Below are 24857 nucleotides of genomic sequence, written 5' to 3' on the forward strand. Positions count from 1 at the left end.
CCTCTCGTCCTGTCCCCTGTCACTTGGGAGAAGAGCCCAGCTCTCTCCTCTCCACAACCTCCTTTCAGGTAGTTGGAGAGAGCAATGAGGTCTCCCCTCAGCCTCCTCTTCTCCAGGCTAAACACCCCCAGCTCTCTCAGCCGTTCCTCATAAGGCCTGTTCTCCAGCCCCCTCACCAGCTTCGTTGCTCTTCTCTGGACTCGCTCCAGAGCCTCAACATCCTGCAGAATAAGATGTGTGAATAGGTCAAACCTTTTTCTCCTTCAGCCTCTGCATTTCCTGAGCTCTTTTCCTTGCAAAGTGGTTGTCTTGAATGGGCGCACAGGAGAAGCAGCTGCCCAATGGCCATTGTACCCCCAGTGCTAAATTGCAACCTTGCAGTCTGTCACCAAGATCCATTTGTTTGCCAGCTCCAAAACCTTCAGTTCACTCATTTTGGTGCCATCAAAGATTAAGGTTCTTCTCCAACCTCCTTAGTCATGCTGAGGCTCAAAGTGCTGTCGGCTGTCTTCTCCCTCACTCAGGTGGTGTCTGCAGCAACACTGCTTTGCACCCAGCGTTGCTCCTTTTCTGCTGAAGAGCCATGCCAAGGGAATATCTCCTGGCTCAGCAGCTGCAGGCAGTGCAAATCGCTCCTCAACCCTTGTCCTGTTGAGCAGCATCACAACAGAGCCTGTGAGGTGTGTGCTGGCCTTCTGTGAGCAGAGGTGCTGGTGATGCTGATCTGTCCTTTGGAGCCCTTGCAAACTGAGGTGAAGGTGTTTGTGTGCAAAAAGGAAATAAAAATTCAGAATGAGGGGTGTCATGGGAAGTACTTCATGCTCACTCGCTGTCGGTAACTTGTCTCCATTTTGTGGCTTCTTTTTAGGGTGATCCTGGCCAGTTGGGAGCCCCTGGTGAGCAAGGCCTCGTTGGCCAAAGGGTGAGTATGGTCACCTCCTGGAAGGGCTTTTGTGCTGTATCAGTTCCAGAGAGGCTCTGCTCGCTGTTCATCCACTGCTGAGCAGACAGAGCCTGCTCTGGCCATCCCTTAACTCTTATGGTCCTTTGTTTCTTCTGTGGGTGGTGGAAGCTCCTTCCTCACACAGCTTGTCAGCTTGAACTCACCAGCCTACATGAGCTGCTCGGATGCTACAGCACAGCTTTGCAAAGTGCCATGACAACCTTGCGTATGAAAGGGACAGTGTGGGAACAGACCCCTCCTGTTCACCAGGAGGGAGCCTGCAGTCCGTGCGGGGCAGGGAGAGGCTGGAGCAGAAGGCAGGCATTAAGCAGGGAAACACTGGCTACACTATTCACACGTGGGAGGGAGCCAGGGGTGGGATGAATGCAGGGATTGAAGCCAACAGCGGCTCTGGTCCCTTCTCAGGACTAAGGTCAGTTGTTGGAGCACGATGGGGAAGCCCTAGGTTACATGAATGCAGAGTGAGCCTGCTTTTCACCACAGGGAAGGAGGTCCAGAATAAAGCAAGAAAGAATACGACTTAGAATAAAGCAAGAGGTTGAATTCCTGCTCTTGCTTCAGGAAGAGCTTGTTCAGCATTAGGGTTTGAGATAGAACACATGTCAAAGTGCAGGGCTGGGCTCCCATTGCTGCAGCCCGACTCACTGCCACGAGTCAGCTGCAGAAAGCACGGCTGTTTAGGCACAGCCTTATGGTGCTTGTTTCTGTCTTGCAGGGAGAACCCGGACTGGAAGGAGACAGCGGGCCACTCGGGCCGGACGGTGTCAAGGTAAATCTCAGTCTCATGGCATGTTTCAGTGTTCACACACCTCCGTGCACTCAGACCCTGATGGTTCCCAGGGCCATGTTGAAGCCAAGGGGGTTATTGGGTCCTCTCTGCAATAAACCTCTGCCCTGCTCCGTCTAAGGATTTTTTTTCTGCAAGCACAAATAACAGCGTTCTCCTGTTTCACTCCTCTACTCACATATTTGGCATCTGACCAGATCTCCAAAAAGGTCAAGTTCTTCAAAATCTAATTTCCAACAATTTGTCTGTTTTATTTGAGTCTTTACAGATTAAATTTCCAGCTAATCAGGAATTCCTGAGCCTGGCAGGGGAAATCAAGAATTGTCCATTACTCTCTCTTGCCCCACTGACCAAAACAATGTTTCCAAGTAAAGAAACCAGATCCCTTTCTCTTGGCAAAGCCCCAGGTGCTCGCTCAGGGCTTGCACTGCACTCTTTATCTAGCTGCTGTGCGTTTGCTACCATGCCTTTGGAACAGGACACTGATTTCTGTCCCTGCACCGCCGGCCTCTCCAAACAAGCCAACAGTTTTGTTCCATGGAAAGAAAAAGCAGCCGGTTAAACTATTCGCCATGTGTCTCTGTGTCTGCTTATCTCTGAATGTTGCACCAAAAGACTCTTCCTTAAAGACAGTCAAGACTTCTGTATTCTCTTGCCACCGCTAACTGTCCCTAAGAGCTCTTGAACCAGACTAGATCTTTTCCACCTGAATGTGTCTCTGGACAGTAGAAGAGCCACTGCTCATTGCAGATGGATTTGTTTAACCAGAAGAGATGTTGCAGTGCTCTCACCAACACAAGTGCAAGTGTAAATGACTCTGTCAAGGCTGGTTGGTTGCACAAGTGTAGCTGCTGCTATCAGTAGAGAATTGGACCTTTTGGCTATCTCCGTAAAATTTTGTGCCATCAATTATAAGAGCAGTGATTTGACGTGATACCTACGGCTCAGACCACGAATCCTTCACAAGGGCAAGATGACACTGTTTCACAGAGTGTTTATTTGAGCCCTGGGCTGATTCCCATTTGGCAGCGAGAGCCAAGCAGCTGCTCCAGGCAAACCCATCCTATTAAAAATCTTTCAGCATCCTGATCTCAGGGCTTCTGGGTGAGGCAAGGGAGACTCTCAGATCTTGTCCACCAGTCTCATTGACGTGGGAGGTTCAGGCCTTATTGCAGGAGAAGCAAAGGAGTTTAGATTACCCTGTGTAATGGGGGAGTTCCTTCTCCTCCAGCCAAGAGACTTTAAAAAAAAGAAACCTGGTTTTGCTCATTTTGCTAAATGTCAAGTGTATTATGACTCATCCTCATTCATCCTTTTGCTTGCAGGCTTTCTTCCTCTCAGACTCCTGAAATATCGATTATGTGGTTGGTTTTTTCCTTGCAAGAGCCATGTACAGCGACCCATGTGTTGTGTGGGTATGAAAAGCTCCAACCTTTCTCTCTTCCACAGGGAGACAAAGGAGAGCAAGGCCTGGAGGGAGAGAAAGGAGAAAAAGGCAACGAAGGACTGAAGGGAAAAGAAGGCCCTCCTGGATATCCCGGCATCACAGGTGTCCGAGTGAGTCTGCAAAACCAGCCTGCTCACCCTGGTAGCTGGTTCATGGGTTTCCTGTAGGAACTGGTGCTCTCCTCCCCAGGCTGCACGGTCAGCCTTGTGTCTATCTCAGATCATGAGTGTTACAGGTATTGATCCACCACAGCTCCCGCCCTCTGGTTTCCAAATTAGCAATTGCATATAACCCAAAAAGCATCAGCAGAGTGCTGCATGCTCTTGTCTAAATCCCTGTATACAAGATGACTTTAACTTTCCCGATGGTAGCAGTGTGACTTGTTGCAAATGTTGTCATGAAATATACTATTTTTGTGAAAAACTACATCCAGGAGATGGTTTGGTCTTTCAGTCAGGATACACAGTTGAGATGTGAATCACTTCTCTGGTCTGCTGTAGGCTTCGGGATGCTGTGCCTCTCCGCTGCATCTGTAAAGGGATCACCTCTCAGGGAATTGGAGAGGGATAGACAGAGGACTGCAGGGAGCTGAGTCTCCCCTGGCTGCCACAACTGGCCTTGGCCTGGAGTTTGGAAATGGCCAACTTTTGTCTTCTATCACTTCTGTTTGATAATTAGTTGCCTACTTCTGGTTTTCCCTCTTAAATATAGAAGACAAATAGAAGAGGTCAGCAGGAAATTATTCCTGAATCCTCAGTGAATATCCTAGGCATGTCTGGTAAGCTTGGAGGCCTGATCTCAGTGCCATAGGAATCAAAAATGTGATTCTGGCTCCAAGATGAGAGCTGTGGGGCCAGAGGAGTCGGGCAGGATCTGGCTTAGGACTCGCTCGGTGGTGCCAGATGGAGGATAGCTCTGCCCAGTGCCCCAGTGGGCTGCTCTGCAAGCCAAGTCAGGCCCTTTTGCTTGAAATGTGGAGTCTAGCAGCTCGATGACATGATCTATTCGTTGTAATTATTGTTGTGGATCAAAACTGTCAGGAGCCTGGACTTGTGAGGCTCTTTCTGTGAAGTGACAGCCTGGCTGAGTTGGATGCAGCCAGCCTGGCTGGAGCAGCTGTGCTTGCCTGTAGCACAAGGCTTATTCCTCATGCAGTTATCGAACGTGCTGGCTCGCACCCCACACATCTCCAGGAGAAATACACGCAGCCCCAGCACCTCAAAAGGAAGGAGTAGCCCAAATTAGACCAAGTTCAATGGCAGCTCTGACATCCCTGCCCGGGATGGATGTGAAGCAGCAGGGCAGGCAGGTACCTCTGACTGCTGGGTAGATGCTCAATGTTAAAGCATGTTCTTTTTCCCTTTGGTGACGTTGTGGCTGGCTAAAAGGAGGGCAGGGAGAAGGGTGTGAGGAGATGGAAGTAGCAAAGGGGCTGGATTTGTGTTATTTTTGGGCTGAGGTTGGGATTTGAGCACTGACTCGATTAGAAAGTGGAAACATTGGCTTAATGGTGCAGCGCAGCACCATAAATGTGCAGAATAAGGCTGTAGTCCTGCCCCAAAAAACGGCCATCGTTGGCCACGGGTCCCTGTACCCATAGGGAGCTCTTTGAAGGACTGGGACCACCGCACGGGCAAGGGGTGGTCCCTAATATCTTAGCTCCCTCCCAGCTGCAGGCTGGACAGCCACCCTCAGCGCCCAGCCCTCTGTGTGCTGTACTTCTGGCTGGTTCATGTGTTTATATTGTGCATGTTTTAAGAACCAATAAAAATACTAAAATCATGCAAAAGCCATATTAAGTTATAGAGTATAAAATATAGATTCTCTCAGACTCTGTCCCTGCTGTTTGCCAGCATGTCCCTGGGAACATGATGCAGTTTTCTGTTTTATTTTTTTTTAAAAAAAAGAGGCAATAGAGCCAAGATTCCTGCTCATAATCACTCCCTTTTGTTTTTTTTCCTGCAGTGTGCTATATTTCCATCTACTATTTTAATGTGCTTCTTTGTATATCCCTATGCCTAAACTCAAGCAGACTTTTGGAAACCCAATAGGCTCCAGATAGCGCTGCTTCCCCTGCCAAATGCCTGGCTGTTAGTGTTTGATGGGAACGGTTGGACTCGATGATCCGGTGGGTCTCTTCCAACCTGGTTGTTCTGTGATTCTGTGATTCTGTAATATATAGGCTGGTGTTCCTGTGGTCACTGAGCTAACTTAAAGCTGGAAGTCCTCTGAAAGAAGTACCAATGATTTTTCTTTTTCCATTTTTTAATTTGTGACTTCTGTCTCATTTTCTGTGGAGAAAATGTGCAAATATTGGTGGGATTTTCCTTAGATTATGGTCAAGATAAAGTTTACAAGTCAGAGATGCAAACTGCTAGAGGTAACAGCAACCCTGTTTTCACCTGAGGACTGGAAACTGGAATATCAGACATGCCACAAAAGCCACCACAGACATGTACAATGAACAGAGGGTTTTAAGGCTGCTGGACAAAGGTAGCAGAAATCTTGTCAGGGAAAAATCCTGGTAGGACAAATGCCAAGGTTGCACAGTGCCAAACTCCTGTCCAGGATTTGGAGGGTGATGTGTAAATTGCCTGGGGAAGGTGTGGAGGCACTTGCATTGCAGGGAGGAGGCGTGTTGGGTTTGGGTGTGCTGCAAATACCGTGTGTTTACACATTACACATGTTGCATATGGTTTCAATACATCTGATGTGATAGCGTTACACTGCCCAATACTCAGTTTAGATGGTTTTAGAGAACTTCATCTTTAGCTATTGCATCTCTATTTGTCCCTCCCAGCATGACACCCAGGAGTCCTTACATCCATGCTTCACCGCATTCCTGACTGGATCCACAGATTTTTCTCTGAACTAGAGATGTTTGCTTCTGCTCCAATATTGTTGGGATATCCTGCTCAGCTACAAAGTGGATAGGGGAGATGTTGATGCTTCCGCGCTGTTAGTGGGAAAGACACACACACAAGGGTCTGTCTCATTACCTGTGCCGACAAACTGACCTCCATCTGGGAGTGGGTAGCTCATCTGATTCTGGAAGAGATTTGTATTAACTCGAGGGAACTGATACCCATCTGCAGTCATAGAGACAAACTTCTACTCCTTGGCTTGGCCCTATGTTGCTCTCTTCCTCGGCACTAGAGGAGACCCACAGAGTCATGCCCTCCAGGAGCAACAACAAGCCTCTGGACAAACCCTTTTCATCACAAATCCCTGCAGCTACACTATTTCTGGAATATTTTTCCTTACCACCAAGAACACATTTCGTCTTAATCTTTATTTTGCTTATGTCTAAAGAATGCAACACTTCAAGTGTCATCTTGGCGGATGTAGGAAATTAGGTGACCAGTTGTTCAAATTATCTGTCTTTATTGCTGTTACGATTTGAGCCTATTTTTCATATTCTGGCCTGGGGCCGAAGGCCTGGTGCTGGCAGCACCCTGTGTAACCACAGAGCAGGTAGAATCTGGGGATCTCAGCAGGGCACGTACGAGCTCACCCACCACATGGTGATGGGCCGTGACAAAAGATGGAAAGATGTTTGCAGTTCTTTGGTCTGCACAGTCATAGAGCTCCTTGGGAGATGGCATTTGAAGGGATGTGCTGAAGCACTATCACAGTGCTAAAGCTGGAGGAAGCACAAAGAGTCTGTGCTACCCTTCTGGGTCACGCAGAAGAGAGACATTCTCCCACTGATCCATCCCTACAGCAGGGACATGTCTGGCGTTACTCAGCAAGGTTTTATTTTCCAGAAAGCCATCCCAATGCTGTTGCATTACCAAATGAGAACAATCAAACTTCCCTCGGTGCTCAAGAAACATTTTTCAAAGATCATCAGCTTTAATTTGGCTGAGCCATTTCCAGTATTAACATATCTGAAAACTGGTTTGCACCGTGGTTTTAAATCTCAAACAGAATCAGCAAGGAGGCCACAGCCAAGTCTCCAGGGGTAGTTTGTACATGTTTGAAAGCCAGTGGATTTCAGCAAACAAACCTGGCAACTGAGATGGTCCATGAGTCTCACAGCTGTGCCTGGCAGGACTTGAGGCAGCTGGAGCTGAGATACATGAGTATCCTCTAACTTTTGGTCACTTTGTCTGAGTTCACACTGCTCTATTCCATTCAGTTTCTGCTCAGCAGAGGGATGGGCCAGTTGTCCCTCTGATCCTAAGAGAAATATCAGAGCACCTGAAGTGTTAGAACATGGCTGAGTGCAAGATCCAACTGAGGTTTCAAAAATCGCATCAGAGATGTGCACCTTTCCTGAGCTTCTGTCTCACATATTATCTCCTCCCAGTGGTTTCCATCTTCCTCTAATACAAACTTTTTGCCTTCACTTGATCTTGACTCGCCTTTGGACTTGGCCATTTGACCTCTGGTTGGCTTGTTTGAGCACTGAGAAGTTGATAATCTCTTTCCCTTGCAGAGCACCAGGAACTAGTTGGGCATGTCTGTTCAGAGAGACTGGTTGGAGATGTAAATCCTCAAACCAACAGTGCAGGAAGTGGGAGCAGAAGTAGTTCATGTGAGAATCAGACTTTCCACATGGGCAAAGCCAGACAAGGCTACGTCTCTGCAGTTTGTGGGGAGACTGGAAGATACAACAGCCCGTCAAACCGTGGTGAGGCATCAATCAGCAATGCAAGTGTCATGGTGTAGTTTGCCAAAATAGAAAGCTAATTTGTTTGCAAACCTGTCATTATATGAGGGGATGGTGCCACAGAGCCTGAAAAATCTGAACAATGTTGTTGGAGAGTTCTATATGTTTACAAAGGATCCAGCTGCCAGTCGATCCTGCTCTTCACAACAGAGGATGAAAAGAGTTAAAGGCTGAAATCACTCATATGCAACCATCAACCTGGACACAGACAAGTGGTCCCTGAGAGTTAAACCCCCAAAAGTGCTCCCCTCTTCTCCTTCTCCTCTCTGCCTACAGAAAATACAGCATTTCAGCCCTTCCCTCAGAGGACAACCGATCTGCCCGTGGCTGTGCAAAGACCCAAGCCAGTTGGCAGGAGCAAGGTGGTGGGTTTCCAGCTCCTCTCCGTAGTTGTGCACTGTAGTTTTCATAATGTGCTGGTTGTCGTACAAGGCAGACATCTGATAGCAAGGCTTTTACAGTTCCAGGAAAGCAATTGGAGAGCCTCTAGGTAATGAAATGAAACATGCTCTGAAACAAGAAAATCCCTCGTTGTTCAGCAAAACTGGGAGTTGAGTTCTTTTCTTTTTCCACTTCCTTTTAAACCTGAAATCCTATCTGCAGTGTCATTCAAGCCACGTCAGGACTGGGAAAGCTTTGAGCCAGACACTTCAATGGTATAAATTGCCATAAACAATTACATCAGGGAAGATCTGGCTGCATGTGCCGGCCGTGCTGAGTGGTGCAGATGTGCACCAGAAGACCAGAAGAGCTCTCAGGGCTGGTAAACCCTTTCACTCTGATGCAACGAGGTCAAAAGTCCTTTTATTTGCTCTCCAAGAGGGTAAAGTGACAGAGCTGGGCTGGGGTGAAGATCTAAGAAGGTTTTTTGAGGGAACTCACAGTGCTTTTAAAGGATAAAGACACTATCCAGCCCAACAGAGAACACTGGATGAACTTGTGGCTCTTGGCTCCAGTGCTGCCATCTCAGTCACATCACTCACCAGAGCAGCAGCAACTCCATGTGCAACATTGGATGGTTTCCTGAGGACAGCGTCTTTCACGTCGTGTTATTGTTTCTCTGTCATCTACAGGCTACAGTCCTGAAGTGGAAGGAGGACTTGCTGGCCAGGTTGAACCTTCTGCTCTGAGCTGGCAGGGTCACTCTAGAAGCAGCCCCCTGTGGTCACAGCTGAGATGGGGCTGGTTTCTGGGTTCTGTAATGCCAGGGTAGGCAGGATCTCATTCTCATCTGACAAACTGCTTTATTACAAAGTTGTCCAAACGTCACTTATAGCAGAATTTATCCCAGAGTGGTTTTTTGCTCTTTGTTCTTTTCTGTTTCCTGCCATTGGAAACATGATCCAAAGACTTTTCTGCAACAAAGCGCCTCGCTCTGCCATCGCTGAATCCAGCCATTCACTCCAAACACATAAGCTCAGCAACAGCTGGCAGCACCACATCAGTTACATGGCATTCAGCTCCCTGAAAGCACTGAGGCTGCTGAAGGACAATCCTGGAGTCACTTCTGGTTTTAATCTCTGCTCTCCATGCAGGAATCTATGCTTTTTTTGATAATGTGCCGAGATGTTTTTTCCTGGAAAAGCTGTTTTTCGTACCCTGGTCTGTGGGCTGTCTGTGGAGCTCTTAACTGAAAGAAGTTTCTTACACTCCCTCAGCTGGAGGGCATGGGATTACCCTCCAACTGCACAATGGAAGGAGTGGGGAATACTGGACTCAGTGTGCAGCGAAGGGCTGTGACAGTGCCAGCGGTAAGAGTAAACTCTAGGAAATCAGTACCTTTGCTTTTAATCTTGTATCAGTAGAGGCACAAAGTAGTGAAGTGACTTGCCCAGAGCCATGGTTGTAGAGGCAGAAGAGAACCAAGGGCTCCCCAGCCTCATTCCTGTGCCCTGTGCAGTGGGTCAATACAGGCTGTATCAGCAGAGCTTTCCATGAGACAAGTGTTTGTGTCAGAGGATACAGACCCTTTGCTGCAGAGCTGAATGTCACTTGGGCTTGTGCATGGTCTGCATCCCAAATCACGGCTACCTCTTCCATGTGAGATGTGAGGGAACATAACAGGACGTACTTTTCCTGCCCTACAACCCGATCTTTCCAGTAGCTGCAATGTCAGCAGAGTCGATTCCTTTGTTGGAGGCCAGATTCTATAGCTGAAGTTGCCTGAACTTGGCCATGATGTGTCATTGTGCAACAGCCTTGAAGTATCATTACTCGTGTGGGCAAAGAAGGTATTTGTCTTGCATCAAAAATCAAAGGGGAATAAAGTTGCTCTGGAATGTAGTGAAACGTGCTTAAGCTCTTTGCTTTGAATAGGGCAGGAGCAAGGGTCAGGGCGAGTGCCTCTGCGTATCTGCAGTCCACAGGTCTCTCTCTTTCCCCTCCCAGAAGCAATGTTGCCATCCTTGGCCAACTCTATTCTTAGCTGCAATCAGCTTCACCAGTTTTTGCTTTAATAATCAGTGCATTGGTGTTGGTGCTGGGTTCTGCCTCTTCTGCAGAAGTCTGACCATTCCACTTCATGGAGAGGTACATGGATTTTGCCATTCAGGAGCTTTTATTTTGTGGATTTTCTTTCCTCTTCTCTGTTATTCTGGTATTTGTGACTCAGCCCACGAAATTCACTGAAACTTTTGGAGTGGACCACAGTTGCCTGTGAGCCTAGGGTATCCTGCAGGGAATCACAGAGCTCTCCCAGTCCCCAGAGAACTGCTTCTTGCCGCAACCGAGGTTGCTTTCCTGCAGTGAAGGGGCCATTCATGCTTGCAATAAGTCAGCTAGCCCTGCCTGGTCCCTCTGCTGCTTGGGAAGGCAGGCTGATCCCAGCTGGTCTTCATTTAGAGTTAATAGGAGTCAAAATGAGCCAGAATCTGAAATAAATCCCATTGACTTGGCACGGTTTCTTTCCTGACTCAGACGAAGGAGATGCACTTTTTATGCAGTTACTCCAAGATTCTCCTCCTTATTGCAAGCGAGGATTTCATTCCCCTCCTCTTCCACAGCCCCAGGGCATCCGTGTCCCTCAAAAGGAAGATATTAACTCTTAGTGTTTGGGGGAAGAAAACAAAAAAGACACATGTAGTGCTCGTTAGTGTAAATCAGAGTTATACCCCCCAAGTGCTCTGTGTGTTCCTTTCTTCCCAGTTCTCAGCTTCTAGCACTGGCTAATTCTTTGACGCATTTTGGTGTCGTCTTATATGAAAGCTCCACAGCTCGATGGGGATGAGGGCTGGCACTTCTTACCCACTTTTTGCCTTTTGGTGGCACCTTTGTCTCTGATGCTTCCTTAGAGACAAGGAAACAGAGGGAGAGGGATGGGGAAAAAAAGGAATTTTCCCAGAAAAAAAAAACTGGGGGCAGTTCAGGGCTATCAGATGAAACCAGACCACCTCGGAGCACACAGGAGTGCTTTGTATATGATTCTTTGCTGCTGTGACTGCTTAGAAAATACAAGTTAAATCGACCTCATCATCCACAAAACCAGAAGTGGTGTATTTCAGAGAAAGATCTGCAGGCAGATAAGAATTTGTAGTAAAGCAGAGAGTTTGGGATACAAGATTTTGGTTTGGATTCCTCATTTGAAACTGAGACACTCAGCCAAAAGGAAAGTCCTAGTGACACTAGCTGTGGTCTTTCCATCTTTTTGTAGGATTTCCCCATCTCAGTTGTTCTTTGAATTCAGCCAGCCAGTTCGACCAGCGCTCACCACTCCAGTTTTCACAGGCAGGGCATGAGACCATTACTTCCCAGTGAAGCCCTCTGAACCTTACAGCACAATCAGGTCTTTCTTCTCGAGAACAGTTGAGTCTTTCTTCTTCCCCCATACTCATTCAGGAGCTGCTGCCCTGACTCCTCCCCTTCCAAACTACTGCTAGGCAGAGTGATTATGAAATGTGTTTCTTATAAATCTGAAACATTTATGTCTTCAAATGCCCGGCCCCAATAATCCCACTAATTTCCTGAGTGTTTGTGAACTGTCCTCCATGGGGGGAGGCATCTCTCGATCAAAGTTTATTAAGTAGATGTTCTCATATGGAGACATTGCTGAGCGGTAGGAAATTATATGGAGCTTTTTCATTTCCCTTTAAACAAGCTCGCTGGCTGGGCCCTGAACAATATGGACATGGTCATCCTATGTTTCATGCTTCCTACGTTTATCGCGGCTTTAGCTTTTCTGCCCTTTCTATGTCTAGTGCCTCAAACCATCACCGTTCACTTTCTCGTGTCACCATCGATACTTTCTTTTCTTTACTCAGTAGCTGCATTTTCGCTCTTCTGTTTCTTCCTGCCTCATTTCTGGTAGGGAGGAGCGACCTCAAGCCTTCACTCAATGACACCCCAAAACATTTGAAAATATCCTCCTGCTCCACAACAGCCTTAAGTCATCCTGAACCTGCATGAAAAGCAGAAACATGTTTACCTCTGAAGCACCAAGAGCCACAGGTCCCCTGGGGTCAAACCAGGAGTGCGAGTCGTGTCTCAGTAGCTGCTTTCCCAAATCTAGCGCATGCAGCAGAGCATCACCGAACATGGGAGAAGTTTGGGTTTAGATTTTAACACCATTCGTTGTTTGGCTCCGTTTGGAGCACATCTCTCTGCAATTCATTCAGCTTCCTTATTTCGTTTTTCTAGACGTTGTTGTCATAACATAGATTTCAACTGTTGATGTCTTGTGAATTTATAGCTGGGCTGCTCATCTCCTTGCTCCCAATAAACCCTACTCTGTGCCCCGCAAAAGACTTGACTTTGCTGCCAAGGTCATCAGCAGCTGAAAGCATCTTTCTTCCTTATAAACTAATCAATTTGCATTGGAAAATAGACCATCCATCTTTTCTCTTTGGGGGAATATCTACAGCCGTATTCAAAAAATAACTTGGTCTCACTGAAGCTCGCAATGAAATTTTGAACATGCTAGACCTAAGATGATAATTTTTTGCTTTCCTGGGATATTTTGGCATACTTGAAGGTGTGTGACTTTGTAAAACCGCTGCTATCCTCTCCCCCTGGTCCCAAAGACAACCATCTTCTGAAGTGCCAATATGCTTCCCTAGCAAAGAGTTCACTATATAAAAAGAAATCACCATTTAAAAATAACCCCGCTCACAGAAGAAGCTTGGAAAGAATATTTGTGTTCTCGGTGGACCAGTAACCCAAAGCATACAACAAAATGTTTACAAACCCTAAGAATAAAAGCATCGAGTGTTTAGTATTTTGGCACACTAACCAAACTGATTTGAATCCAGCAAAAAGAACTTGGAATAAATTATTCTTATGTATAGGCTTTTGTACATTTTCTGCCCTTCTTTGCCGTCTCTGCTAAATAGAGTAGGAACCCTAGGAACTTCACATTTCTGTGGAAGAGATGCCAAAAGATGCCAGACTCCTGATATACTTTGGAGATCCTGGATGAAGTTACAGTCTCACTGAACTTTATTTTTATCCTTTTTCTTTGTTTGTTTTCCCTTTTCCGGCCCTGGTTTTTCCATCTCTGGACTGATGAGTCAGAAAAAGGGGGAGAAAAGGAATCTGACCTTTCTAAAAGGCTACCAAAGTTGTTGCTGGGCTTGTTATTGTCTATCTAATGCGCGGCATGTGACAGTGCAGTGATTCCTAGGAACTGTGCAAACCACTGGCATATGTGCCCAGTGAATGTCTGGGATGGCAACAAACAGGAACCACATCTGGAACACCACAAGTAGAGATATTGCGTATCTGGGAACACTGGACAAGGGTGGAACTGCCTCTAAATTCATCTGGGCAAAATTCCTGCGCATTTGGAGAAAGCACATCCAGGAAAATCAGACATGTGGTAGGCTTCCCGCTCACCAGCAGAACTCTGCTGGCCAAAGTCCTAGAAAGCATGCTGGTAGAGCACAGAAATATCCTTTTCTGATAGAGCTTACTCCGTCTGAGGAGGTGACTCAGGCTGCAAGATCCAAGCCACGTATCTACTGATGGTGTCACCAGCACAGTTTGACCGATTTATTTATACGAGCGAAGCTTTTAACTAGCAGATGAAAGCTAACACAGTACAGGAGGATCAAGGAAGGTCTCCATAGTTTGCTGTGAGTGACAGCTGGTCTCACTATCACTGACCAGAGTTGAAGATGCTGCCAATTCTTGTATTCTCCAGCAATGAAGAAAGAGCCACACCCCAGCTGGAGGAGGACCCAGGGGAGCCTTCTGGAGCAGACGAACTCAACGAGTCCAATGTGTCACAAGTTGAAAAGCTGGTACAGGGTATTTATTGGAGCCCTTAACTGTGTTCAGACTCCACTAATGGAGAAAGGCAAGCTGAAGGGACCCAGAGAAAGCTGAGATTGTGTTTGAACACGACACGGTCTTATGCAGATCAAGTTTATTTTCATAAGCAGGGCTTGCACTGTCAAAGTTGGATTTATGTTTTGCTTTCTCCGTCTCCCACATGACTCTGACCCTATATCTGTACTTCATCATTGCAGGTACAAGCATGACCTTGAATGCTGGCAGATTTTAGAAGCAGTGTGGGAATTTTTTTCTCAGATGGGAAGATTTAAGGCCTGAACCTGTCTTCTCAAAAAGCAAAGACATTTCCCAGTGCTGCGTAGAATGAAGTTTCAGTCATTGCTTCCATAGGAGATGTATCCAGGTGGAGAGATCCAGGCTCTACTTCAAACTCTTCTGGAGTAGCTGTGAGATCCTTCTGACCTCCCTGTGAAGGGGGTCAGTCTGCCCTTCACAATGACAAAAGGGTACATCTCATCAATGAAGGGATGTCTGTATTTTATACGGACACTGTAACACATCCTCACCTTGGGGATGAAACTGTAACTTGGAAGAACTTGTTTCAGGAGCTGTTACAGCAATTCAGGAGGATATCTGAATGTGCAAAATGATTCTGCCAGAGAAGATCAAGGCCGTGACCATCAAGTCGGGGCAGGAACAGATTTTGGTTGAAACTGGCCAGGTTGGATGAGGATTTGAGCAGCCTGATCCAGTGGAAGGTGTCCCTGCCCATGGCAAGAGGGTTGGAACGGGATCATCTTTAAGGTCCCTTCTAACCCAAACCATTCTGGGATTCTAGAATTCTATGAGGACCTTGAGGGACTTGGTACCATATCTGGTGGTGAGCTAGCTACAGAGCTGGATGGGGAGGGCCAGTTTCCAGGCTGATGCTTTCATTGGTGAGGATTTCTCTGTTCTCGTGTCAAAAGCATAAATCACATGGGTAATGCTGGAGGCTTGGCACCCACAATTCATCACGTATTGCGGCTGCTTAGCGTCTGTGGGAAAATAATTCCAAAAGTGCTCTCTTGGAAAGTGGCAGCAAAAAATAGCAAACAGAAACCCCGAGCAGTGTGGAAGAGACAACAAAAGAAGAATCGTGTGCTCCTCAGCAGGGACTTGTGCTTTGTGAAGCTCTAGTGGTGTTGGCAAGGTGGGCTCTTGAAATGTTTGACTTAGGTAAAACAGAGTTGTTCCCTTTGGGGCAGTGGAGAACTGGAACAATTCTGAACAAGCCTGAATTGCTCCTTTGTGTTAAGAGCAGGCATTTGTGAGGCCCATGTTTCAGATCAGAGTGAAAACCCTTAGATATGGGGAGCTTTCTAAGTTGCTTTTGTTCAGCTGAGACTGATACTTTCCTGCAACGTGAACTGTGGTGAAAATTATACCTTCTTAACTGGGAGGTGGGAGAGCAGAGGGAGAGATGCCGTGCTGGTGTGCAGATGCTGTTGAAAAGTTTGTCCCCGCTGCCAAAAAGCATGAGGGATTTTCTTCAGTGATACTTTTGCTTCTTTCTCTCAAATCTAAAATACGTTGTCTGCCTTGCAGCCAACAGGGCCAAACACTGAAAAAAAATGAACTCCTTGGGTTCCCTAAGGAGCTCATCACAGCTAATTTCTGTGTGTGAGGATGAGAGGCAGGTTCTGCTGCCTGTAAGGCACCTGTGCTCAGCACTCAAAGTGGGCCAGTGTTTCTGTCTCTCATTGCTGGGGCTCCCACTTGAAGTTTTCATCCCAGTCGTGATGCCCAGTCGTGAATATAGTGATTTCTGTGCGCTGTGTGTTGTAGTCATGATGATATAAATAGAGGGAAGGTTTTTGTGCTGTGAGCAGAAAGCTGTGCGTGGCAGGTAAATAGAAAATGAAAGCACTGTCTGGTTTTTCAAGGTAGAAATAAGGAAAGTTGTTGAGGAAACGGTTCTACTGACAGTATCCTAGAATCAGATAAAAATTATTGATATATAATTCCATGCCTTAGTTGATGATGAGAGATTCAACTCTGTAAAGCAGCAATGCGCAGGTGGCAGCTCTGTCTGCAGACCAGAGGAAACATTTTGTGGGGACCAGGGTAAATGTGTTTTCCACTTCTCATCCCTTTCTGTAGCAATGGCTGAGTAGGTGCCATTTTTTGTTTTGTTGGATATTGTCTTCAAGGAGCACTGCTGAGATCCCCCTTTTGCATCCTTGAGGACAGATGGCCACATCAGGTGTTGGTTTTCCATCACCCTCTTGTCTTTGATGTAATCTGAAGATGCAAAGCATCATTTTTTAACCATGTTGCCCTATAATTACCTGGGCACAGAGATCTTTCCACCTCTGAGCAGACAGATTTCCTTCTCCTTGATGTTTTGGAGCAGCTAAAGAAGAAACTCAGCCATACTCCAGCTGTAGTACCTGTGAATTGTGGTCTTACCTGCATGGCTTCCTAGCCTCCTTGCTGGCTCCCATGGAAATAGGGTAGGATGGGTGAGGATGCTGTCAAGGTTGAGTGAAGCAGGGAAGTGCCCTGGGAGTTGGGGTTGTTCGTGATGGGACTTCTTTTCTTTCTGATTCCAACAGGTCTTTTTTCTCTCCTAGGGGCAAGAAGGGAAGCCAGGAAAACAGGGGGAGAAGGGCAAGCCTGGCCAGAAGGTAGGAACATCCCCCATTGATACCATCTCCTCCTCTGGATTTCTCTTCCTTTGCTCATTTCCAATATTCACCTGTAGAAGCAATTTTGTCCTGCATTGACCTCAGTGCTTTTGTTCTGCAGGGCAGCAAGGGCTACCAGGGACAGCTCGGCGAAACAGGATCTCCAGGGAAGGAGGGGCCAAAGGGGAACCAAGGCCCTAAAGGATCCCGAGGTACCCTAGGACCTATGGTGAGAAGAGCTCTGCAAATGGTTCAACACAACATGCAGAAACATGCAGTGGTGGGTGCAGGCCTGAATGAAACAGAGAGCCCAACAGAGGCTTCATGGTAGAGAAAGTGAGATTATGTTAGGTGGATTTAATTGACCAAAACAGCTTAAAGCTTGCTCTGAGCAGCATGGGACAGACTCCATAGTGACAATTGTGTTGGTGCCCCGTGAACCCAGCTCACGTTGCGTCATGGAAGTTCTTCGCAACTCCCCAGATGGGCTGAAATATTGGGGATATGTCTCAAGAAGGGAGTGAGCTGATAAGCTATTTTTTGCTAAGATCTTCCCCTTTGAGACTGTACACTCATGGCAAGAGCTGCTTTCAAGTCAAATTGTGTTGTTATACGGAACTCTGCCTTGGACTTCTGCCTTGTTTCTACACCCACTCTTGATCTACTTATCTAAAACACTTGCAGCAAAAAGAAATATAACATGGGAAAGGATTTGAGTTGTGGACTGACGGTGAGGCTTTCTGATAGAACAATGTATGGCTGAGAGGGGAGAAAGTTAATTCACTTTTTGGGCGTGAGACAGATACAATGGGACAGCAGCAGTAAGCAAAAAGAACCTCTTCATGTGTTGCAGGCTGGTAAGGAAACTTCTTGCACTGTATTTTGTAGAACTTAGTACAAAACCAGGAGTTATTTATGAACCAGGAATTGCAGTGATGTTTCAGAACAGTAGCAAATCAGTGGTGGAGTAACGATTCCACTTAAAGTGTTTCCATGCACTAAAAATTAAGGCCTGTCTGTATACCCTCCCTTCATATTCCTTGTCAAAACCTCCAAAGCAGTAAAGTATTATCTGAGCAACAGTCTATTAGACTGAACACATCTATGTCTTGAGGAAAGGGCTTTCTTCCACGCTAAATGGGATTATAAGGAAAGCCTGAAATTCACTTTAATCTGATGATCTGATTTAAACCCTTTGTTCAGGCTGCTAAAGATACAATAAACAGCTCTTGCAGTGTCCTCATCACAACCCAGAAAACTTTCTTGGCCTCAGAACCCATGCCAAAAGGTTTCCTCCTGACAGTTTAGGATTAGGTCACACATGAGAATGGTCTCGCTGATGGACTTTGTAGCCCAAAGCTAATTTGGATATAAAGACATCCAGAAGGGCAGATGTAGAACACATACTATGAAGGCATTTCTGGTACCAAATCTGAAGGAGGTGGGAAACCTGCTTCTATGGGCTCAAAGAAACATAGAGCAGACTCCTACCATCACTCCCCATAAGTAAGAAATCAAAGCCAGGCAAGAGCATTATAGATGGCTGCAGCAAAGCCCACCAGCACCCAGGAGAACTTCCATGTGGTGCTGAGCTTTGCTTTGCATAGCCCAGTGCATCCACTTGTTGTAGGGTAATACCCATGGGCTACTCTCACAATGCTTTCTGTGCTTGCCTCTCCAGGGTGCTCCGGGAAGGATGGGTGCTCAAGGGGATCCTGGCTTAAAGGGTTACCAGGTGAGTTTTTTATTTTCATTCTTCCAGCTTCTGTCTGTTCTCAAATGCAACAAAACTGCCACTCCAGGTTGCAAAACCATTCTTAAACTATAATTTATTTCTGATCTTGAGCTCAGTTTAGTTCATTCTGTAGCCTCCGTTTGCACCGTGATGTCTTCTCCAGCTCCACTTGGTTCACCTCTGCCATGACCCGTGTGTTCCTCCAAAGCTGGGATGCACAACACAGGTTTTGCGAGATCTGGCAGGAAACTAGGGAGGATCTTCAGTCAAACAAGTCTTCCCTGTCTTCTTACATGGTGTCTGCTCTCCACAGGGACATGCAGGACCACCAGGACCAATTGGACCACCAGGGCCAAAAGGGGAAAAGGTAAGGTCACAGAGTGACATAGAAGTGGCATAGAAGCTGAGTTGATGCAGAGGTAATTGCCCCGTTGCCATAATACCCACACATCTGAGCTCTCCTCCTCTGCCTGCAGCAGAGGCAGAGGTCCCTCCTCCATAGCACAGCCTCCTACATAACTCCTGCTGCAGCTTTACTGCTGCAAAGCAGTACTGGGACACCCATGCCTTGAGCACATGCTTTCCAGACAACCCATGCCCTCGCGCTGGTGGCTGAGCCAGCCGGCATGCATTCTGGGAACACATTTTTTCCAGCATCCCCAGAAATTCTGCTCAATCCCCAGGCCTAAACAAATCACAGAATCACTAGGTAGGAAGAGACCCACTGGATCATCGAGTCCAACCATTCCCATCAATCACTAAATCATGCCCCTCAGCACCTCATCCACCCGTCCCTTAAACGCCTCCAGGGAAGGTGACACAATCCCCTCCCTGGGCAGCCTGTTCCAGTGCCCAATCACCCTTTCCGTGAAAATTTTTTCCTAATGTCCAGCCTGAACCTCCCCTGGCGGAGCTTGAGGCCATTCCCTCTCGTCCTGTCCCCTGTCACTTGGGAGAAGAGCCCAGCTCCCTCCTCTCCACAACCTCCTTTCAGGTAGTTGGAGAGAGCAATGAGGCCTCCCCTCAGCCTCCTCTTCTCCAGGCTAAAAAAACCCAGACCAGTAGCTTTCTGTGATCAAGTCAGAATAACACCCTGCACAAACTAGCTGATCTTCAACAAGCTGCCCATCTGGGCTTAAATCAGCTGATAGGGGTTGCAAGTGAGGCACAACTGGTCTCCTCTCCATCGCCCTTGCTCCATTTTCCTCATCACCTGCCTCCCTGACCTCACTCATCCCTCCACCCCACTCGCTGCCACTGGCCGGAGTCAGAGCCCTCTTCCCAGGGCACCTTCGCCCTTGTGTTTTCCCCCTTTTGCTGAGTCAGCGCAGCCATAACCAGTTCAGGCTGGAGAAGTGACTCACGCTTTAATGGTTTCCTGTCGGCCGCGCTGGCTGCTGCACGCTCCTGGGATGGCCCAGCTGGTGTTGGCTGGACTCGCGGTGCTGCTGGAACCCCTCACGTGAGGCAGCCATGCTCCCTCCCTCGCTGTGGGGAGGGAAGGGATGGGAATTGGGACTGCTCACTCATGGGGTCCCCACGGAAAGGAAAGATAACTGCTCGCCATCACTGAGAAAGCTTTCGACTTTCGTCTGCACGCAGGTGTGATTGCAGCTGTACACATGCAAGCAGGAGCTTCATTGCTTATAAGAGGAGTTTGTGGGACAGAGACCCCAAGGGCGTGTCTTTGCTGGGGCTTTAAATGTGTCCTTTCAGCTCAAGCTCTGGGTCTCAGGACACCCTGCTCGTGCTGCTGTCTTTGCCTGGAGACTCCTGGTGCAGCAGTGAATCAGTGCTGGCGGCCGGGAGTCAGTGGGGCAGGGTGAGCTGTTGTGTTCTACTAGGACATTCACATGCCTCAGAAACCTTTGCTTTGGGGATGAACTGTGGCCATGCTGCTGTTTCTCTCATTTCCCACTGCTGAAACTCATCCATGGTGCAGGGACAGCTGGTGGTGTTCCTGCTGTTCCACATCTCCATCACTGTGTTGCTGAATTTCCTCTCTACCCCTGGCCTTTCTAACACAGCCCCATCCACTTCCCAAGCTTCACCTCTTGACCTTCCAGACTTCAGCAGCGTTCGTCCTCGAGTGTATTATGAGTAGCCACGTGGGAAATGGCAAGTGTTAACCAAGCACAACCAGCCCAGGACAACACAAGAGCTCATGGCCAAGCACATTGTCAGCTGAGAGCCTGGCCAGAGGTTTCTCACAGTCCCTCTGTTGAAACTTGATCATCCTGCCAATGATTTGCAAGTCACGACTACGAAAAGCAAACTCAGCCATTGGCCTTAGAGCAGAAGAGTAGAAGATGTGCAGATATGTCTCTCTGTTGTTTAAATTGCAGCTGTTGTTTTATTTTAAAGCATTGCAAGTTGCTATTTTTTTGAAATCTCCCATTATTTCAGTAGCAAATGGTCCCCAAATTATTATCTGAAATGTTCAGTGAAGTGCTCTCCCCTTCGCCAATAAAGTGTTGTCCTGCAAATGAACACTTGAAGAGCATTCCCTCAGATCTATCATGGCTCTTGTCTTAGCGGATGACAGCAATATTGATTTTAAAATGAATTCTAATTGCAAGTGTCTGAGTCAAAGCCTGACAGACACCAAAGCATCTAATGCATCCTGCTGAGAACTGTCAGATCTGTTAATGACCATTGGCAGCCGGATCTCACTCCCACTTTCCTGGAAGGTTGGCAGGTCTGCTGGCACCTACCTGGGAAGCAGCTCCAGCTGAATGAAGAGGACACAGCATTGCACACTGAGCCTCCAGCACTATTTCTTTGCGGCATCCAGGTGCTCCACAAAAGTCTTGCATCTAATTTTAGTTATCCACCATTCCTTCTTACCTCTTAAGAGTTGCCTGGATCCCAGCCTAAGGACAGACAGATTCCTTCCCTCCAGACATCTGTAACCTCGCACACCCGTGCAAACATGAAAATGGAAGCCTGAATCTGAGAAATGAAACGGAAATGAAAGTGGGACTGCGACTGCTCTGTGAGCTTTAAACAATGTGGCAAACTGAGCTGTGCTAAGAAGGAGGCTATAGAATGGTGGGGAACATCTTCCTTTTTCCAGAGAAGAAAGTGGCTTGGTGAGAGGCATTATTGTGGAATCCGGCTCCCTTGTGCCCTACCAGCCAGCTACTCCGTCGCATTTAATACATTTACAGCTCCTCAAAGAGGCCTTGCTCAGAGCAGACGCCTGCACTTGGCAGCTGCTTAAAGCAGTCCAGATGGGATCCTTTTAAAAATTACAAACTGATGTATCTCACTTTGGGACAGGAGCCAACAACAACAAATCTTCCCTTCTTCTCCATGCATTTTTCCATTTGTATCCCAACATGTTTACTTTGCTGCCCTTTACTCTAACTTTTTTTCACTGCAACTTTCAGAAGAATTAGCACAGACCTTTCATCTCCCTCTTGAGCAGCTGAGGCATCAGGAAGTCCTGGAGGATCTCAGTCTCGCAGTCCTCAAGCTGACCAGGCTGCAGGATTTTCTCAATCAGAAGACAAAGGACAAGGTGGGAATTAGACTTTAACGAGACACAAAGCCACCACTTAGCTTTGGGGAGAAAGTCCCTAAGTCTTGATGCTCTTCAAGAGTCCCCAGAATTATGAGCATGCTTTGAGTTCATCACGCTCGTCTCAGCTCCCAGATGGCAAGGTGTTCACATCCTGTTTGGGAAGAGGTAATCAGTGCCAAGACTTCTGCACAGTAACACGTATACTGGGATTATTTTTTTTTTCCTGAGACTTGAGGAATGGTGGCTTGCTTTCTTTCCTAGCCTACAGTTGTCCAATAGTGGTAGAAAGCAAACCAGTTGCCAGTTATTCTGCTGCTGACTTCAACCAGCACGTTCAGTAGTGTTGGAAACTGTTGGCAGAGCCTGTTAGGCATTAATTTCCTTTCTCTCTACTCTGCCACCCAAATTTCTCCATCCATTTTGCTCATTATCATATTCTTAAGCCGTCCTGGCACAGTTTTCCCTACGTATTTCTTCTACCATGATACCTCCTCAAAACCCCATGCTGGAGTTCCCCACCAAGAGACAGTCTCTTAAGGACAGTATAACCATAACCTGTCAGTATATATGAAATCCTGGCAGCACATCCAACGTGTCACAGCAGCAGAGAAAGAAAATGCCACTGTCATCCAGCGTGTAATGGAGAGGGATGCACTGAGCTCTTTGCTGCCTGTTGAGGTTAACTGCAAGAGATTTTGCTAAATCTTGAGTCTCATTCTACCAAGCTGTAAATGTCAATACTGGTGCTCAGCCCATGAGAAACAAGTGTGGGTCGACGTCTCTCTCACCAGTGGCACAGTCCTGATTCCAAGCCATGACCCAGATCCTACAGAAAAGAAGCTATTGGCTCCATTATCTGAGGTTTTTTTCAGTGAGGGTTATTCACTGTGCCAGATGTGTCGTTACTAAATACCACACACAAGCAAAGCACCCCAATTGCCTTCTCCTAGGGGCAGGATTGCTGAAAATTTGCCAAAGCACCCTCATGCTCAGCAGCTGCAACTCAAACAGAAGATGAGAGTAGCCCAGAGAGAAAGTCAAAGACAGTCATACCAGAAAGGGCTGATGAGAGCACTGAGAATTACAGAAATCTGTGGAAAACTTGTCTCTGCATAACTATGGAGGTTTGGATGTTCAAGGCTGTAGGAACACCCCAACAATAGCAAGTCCATTGTTTTATAACTCCCTGGACCTCCTCTCTGTGGTATCTGCAGCACCAAAGGAGCTCTGAGCCACATTCATCCTAAGGATCCAGAGTGCCAGAGACTCAATGATCTGAAGTAGCCAAAAACTGGAGGAGCTGGAATGTTGGTGTCTTCTATGGGGAGCAAAGAAACAGCCATCTCTGAGCTAGACTCACAGAATCACAGAATAACCAGGTTGGAAGAGACCCACTGGATCACCGAGTCCCACCGTTCCTACCAAACACTAAACTCCAGAGAAAATAGGACAATATGGCCCTGAATGATTTATATAACAGAATTAAAAAAGATAGCATCTGTGTTAAGTCTTGAGAGATCTCTATAGATGTTTTAGAGAGACTTCAGTTATTAATAACCCTAGTGATGTTATCTACCAGCCAAACCATGAGCTCCTAGCTCTTGCTGTGGAACATCCCATCAACAAGTGGAGCTGATTACACAGTGAGCACGTAAGTGGCTAATCATCTCATCTGATCAATTGTAAAACAAGCCCACAATGGTGTCACACAACCAGGGAGACCATCCAGGCCACCCTTGTTCCCAGGACAGCCCAGGCAGAACTCAATGACAGTGGGGAAATGCTTGATTAAAGAGTTCAGTTTGACTGTCAGCAATAAAATTCAAAGGCGGAGAGTTAGTTCCCATATTGTCTAATTACAAGCTTCTTGCTTCATTTTGGGAATTGTTGAAAATATCCTTTTGCACCTGGTTCCTTTGGGAAGATGGTTAGACCAGCAGAAACAACCACCAAATAAACCAGGAAAGCAATATGAAGAGTCAGTGTGCTCCAGGCTATGAAACAAACAAACAAACAATTATTTAGACCTTCTTCGGGTGAAAAGCTGCCAAATTCAACAGAGGCTTTGCCTTAGGAGCCCTTGATATGGAAGGATTGGATTTGGTCCACACAGAAGCATCTGCCACATAATCTGCTGTCTATATTAATACTAATATTTTTATTCACAGGGAGAACAAGGTGATGACGGGAAGGTAGAAGGCCCACAGGGACCACCTGGAGACAGAGTAAGATTTTGAATCCTTTCTCTAATCAGTCCTGGCCTGATTTTTGTAGGTGGATTAGTTGGGTTGCTTCTTTGCTTTGTAGAACATGCACAGGCCATTGAGATATTGCAGATGACAGATTGTTTACAGCCACCTTAAGTCTTTGGTGTGTTGTTGTAGGGCCCCGTTGGTGACAGAGGCGATAGAGGGGAGCCTGGAGACCCTGGTTATCCTGTAAGTCTTATTCCAAATACATGATTCAGAAGTGTTTGTCTTGGGGAGGTGCTTCCAATCTGCATCAGCTCACAGAAGGTCTACCCTTTGCCCTATAGTCACAATCCATAACCCACTGTTGTCCCTTGTCGACCGCTGTCCATGGCTGTTTTTCAAACAAGGAATAATTCAGATATCTTTACCTGAAGTGGCACAAATTCTACTGATGGCAAAAGCAGGTCCTGCAGGCCAGCATCTCACAATGATGTGCACCTGCCTGAGCACACTAGACTGAAAAACCGAGCAGGACCATCTTATCAGAGGTATTTGTGCTTATCAAGGAAATACCCTGGGGAGGATGCATACCAAAGAGGTCATGTCAATGCTGGACAAAATTCAAGACTGATGTTCC

The 24857-nt window shown here is 46.9% G+C and overlaps 1 protein-coding gene across 2 annotated transcripts in view; it reads left to right on the plus strand.

The window, feature by feature from the left end:
* COL27A1 (collagen type XXVII alpha 1 chain) overlaps window positions 1-24857 on the plus strand; it is a 162112-nt gene that overhangs the window by 120231 nt on the left and 17024 nt on the right. For both annotated transcript variants that reach the window (XM_069873701.1, XM_069873700.1), the window contains 9 exons: window positions 869-922; window positions 1680-1733; window positions 3201-3308; window positions 16714-16767; window positions 16889-16996; window positions 18449-18502; window positions 18816-18869; window positions 24197-24253; window positions 24413-24466. In XM_069873701.1, coding sequence (XP_069729802.1) covers window positions 869-922; window positions 1680-1733; window positions 3201-3308; window positions 16714-16767; window positions 16889-16996; window positions 18449-18502; window positions 18816-18869; window positions 24197-24253; window positions 24413-24466 — 597 coding nt within the window. The remainder of the gene's footprint in view (window positions 1-868; window positions 923-1679; window positions 1734-3200; window positions 3309-16713; window positions 16768-16888; window positions 16997-18448; window positions 18503-18815; window positions 18870-24196; window positions 24254-24412; window positions 24467-24857) is intronic.

The sequence above is a fragment of the Phaenicophaeus curvirostris genome, chromosome 20 (genome assembly GCF_032191515.1).
Source record: "Phaenicophaeus curvirostris isolate KB17595 chromosome 20, BPBGC_Pcur_1.0, whole genome shotgun sequence".
NCBI classification, from domain to species: domain Eukaryota; kingdom Metazoa; phylum Chordata; class Aves; order Cuculiformes; family Cuculidae; genus Phaenicophaeus; species Phaenicophaeus curvirostris.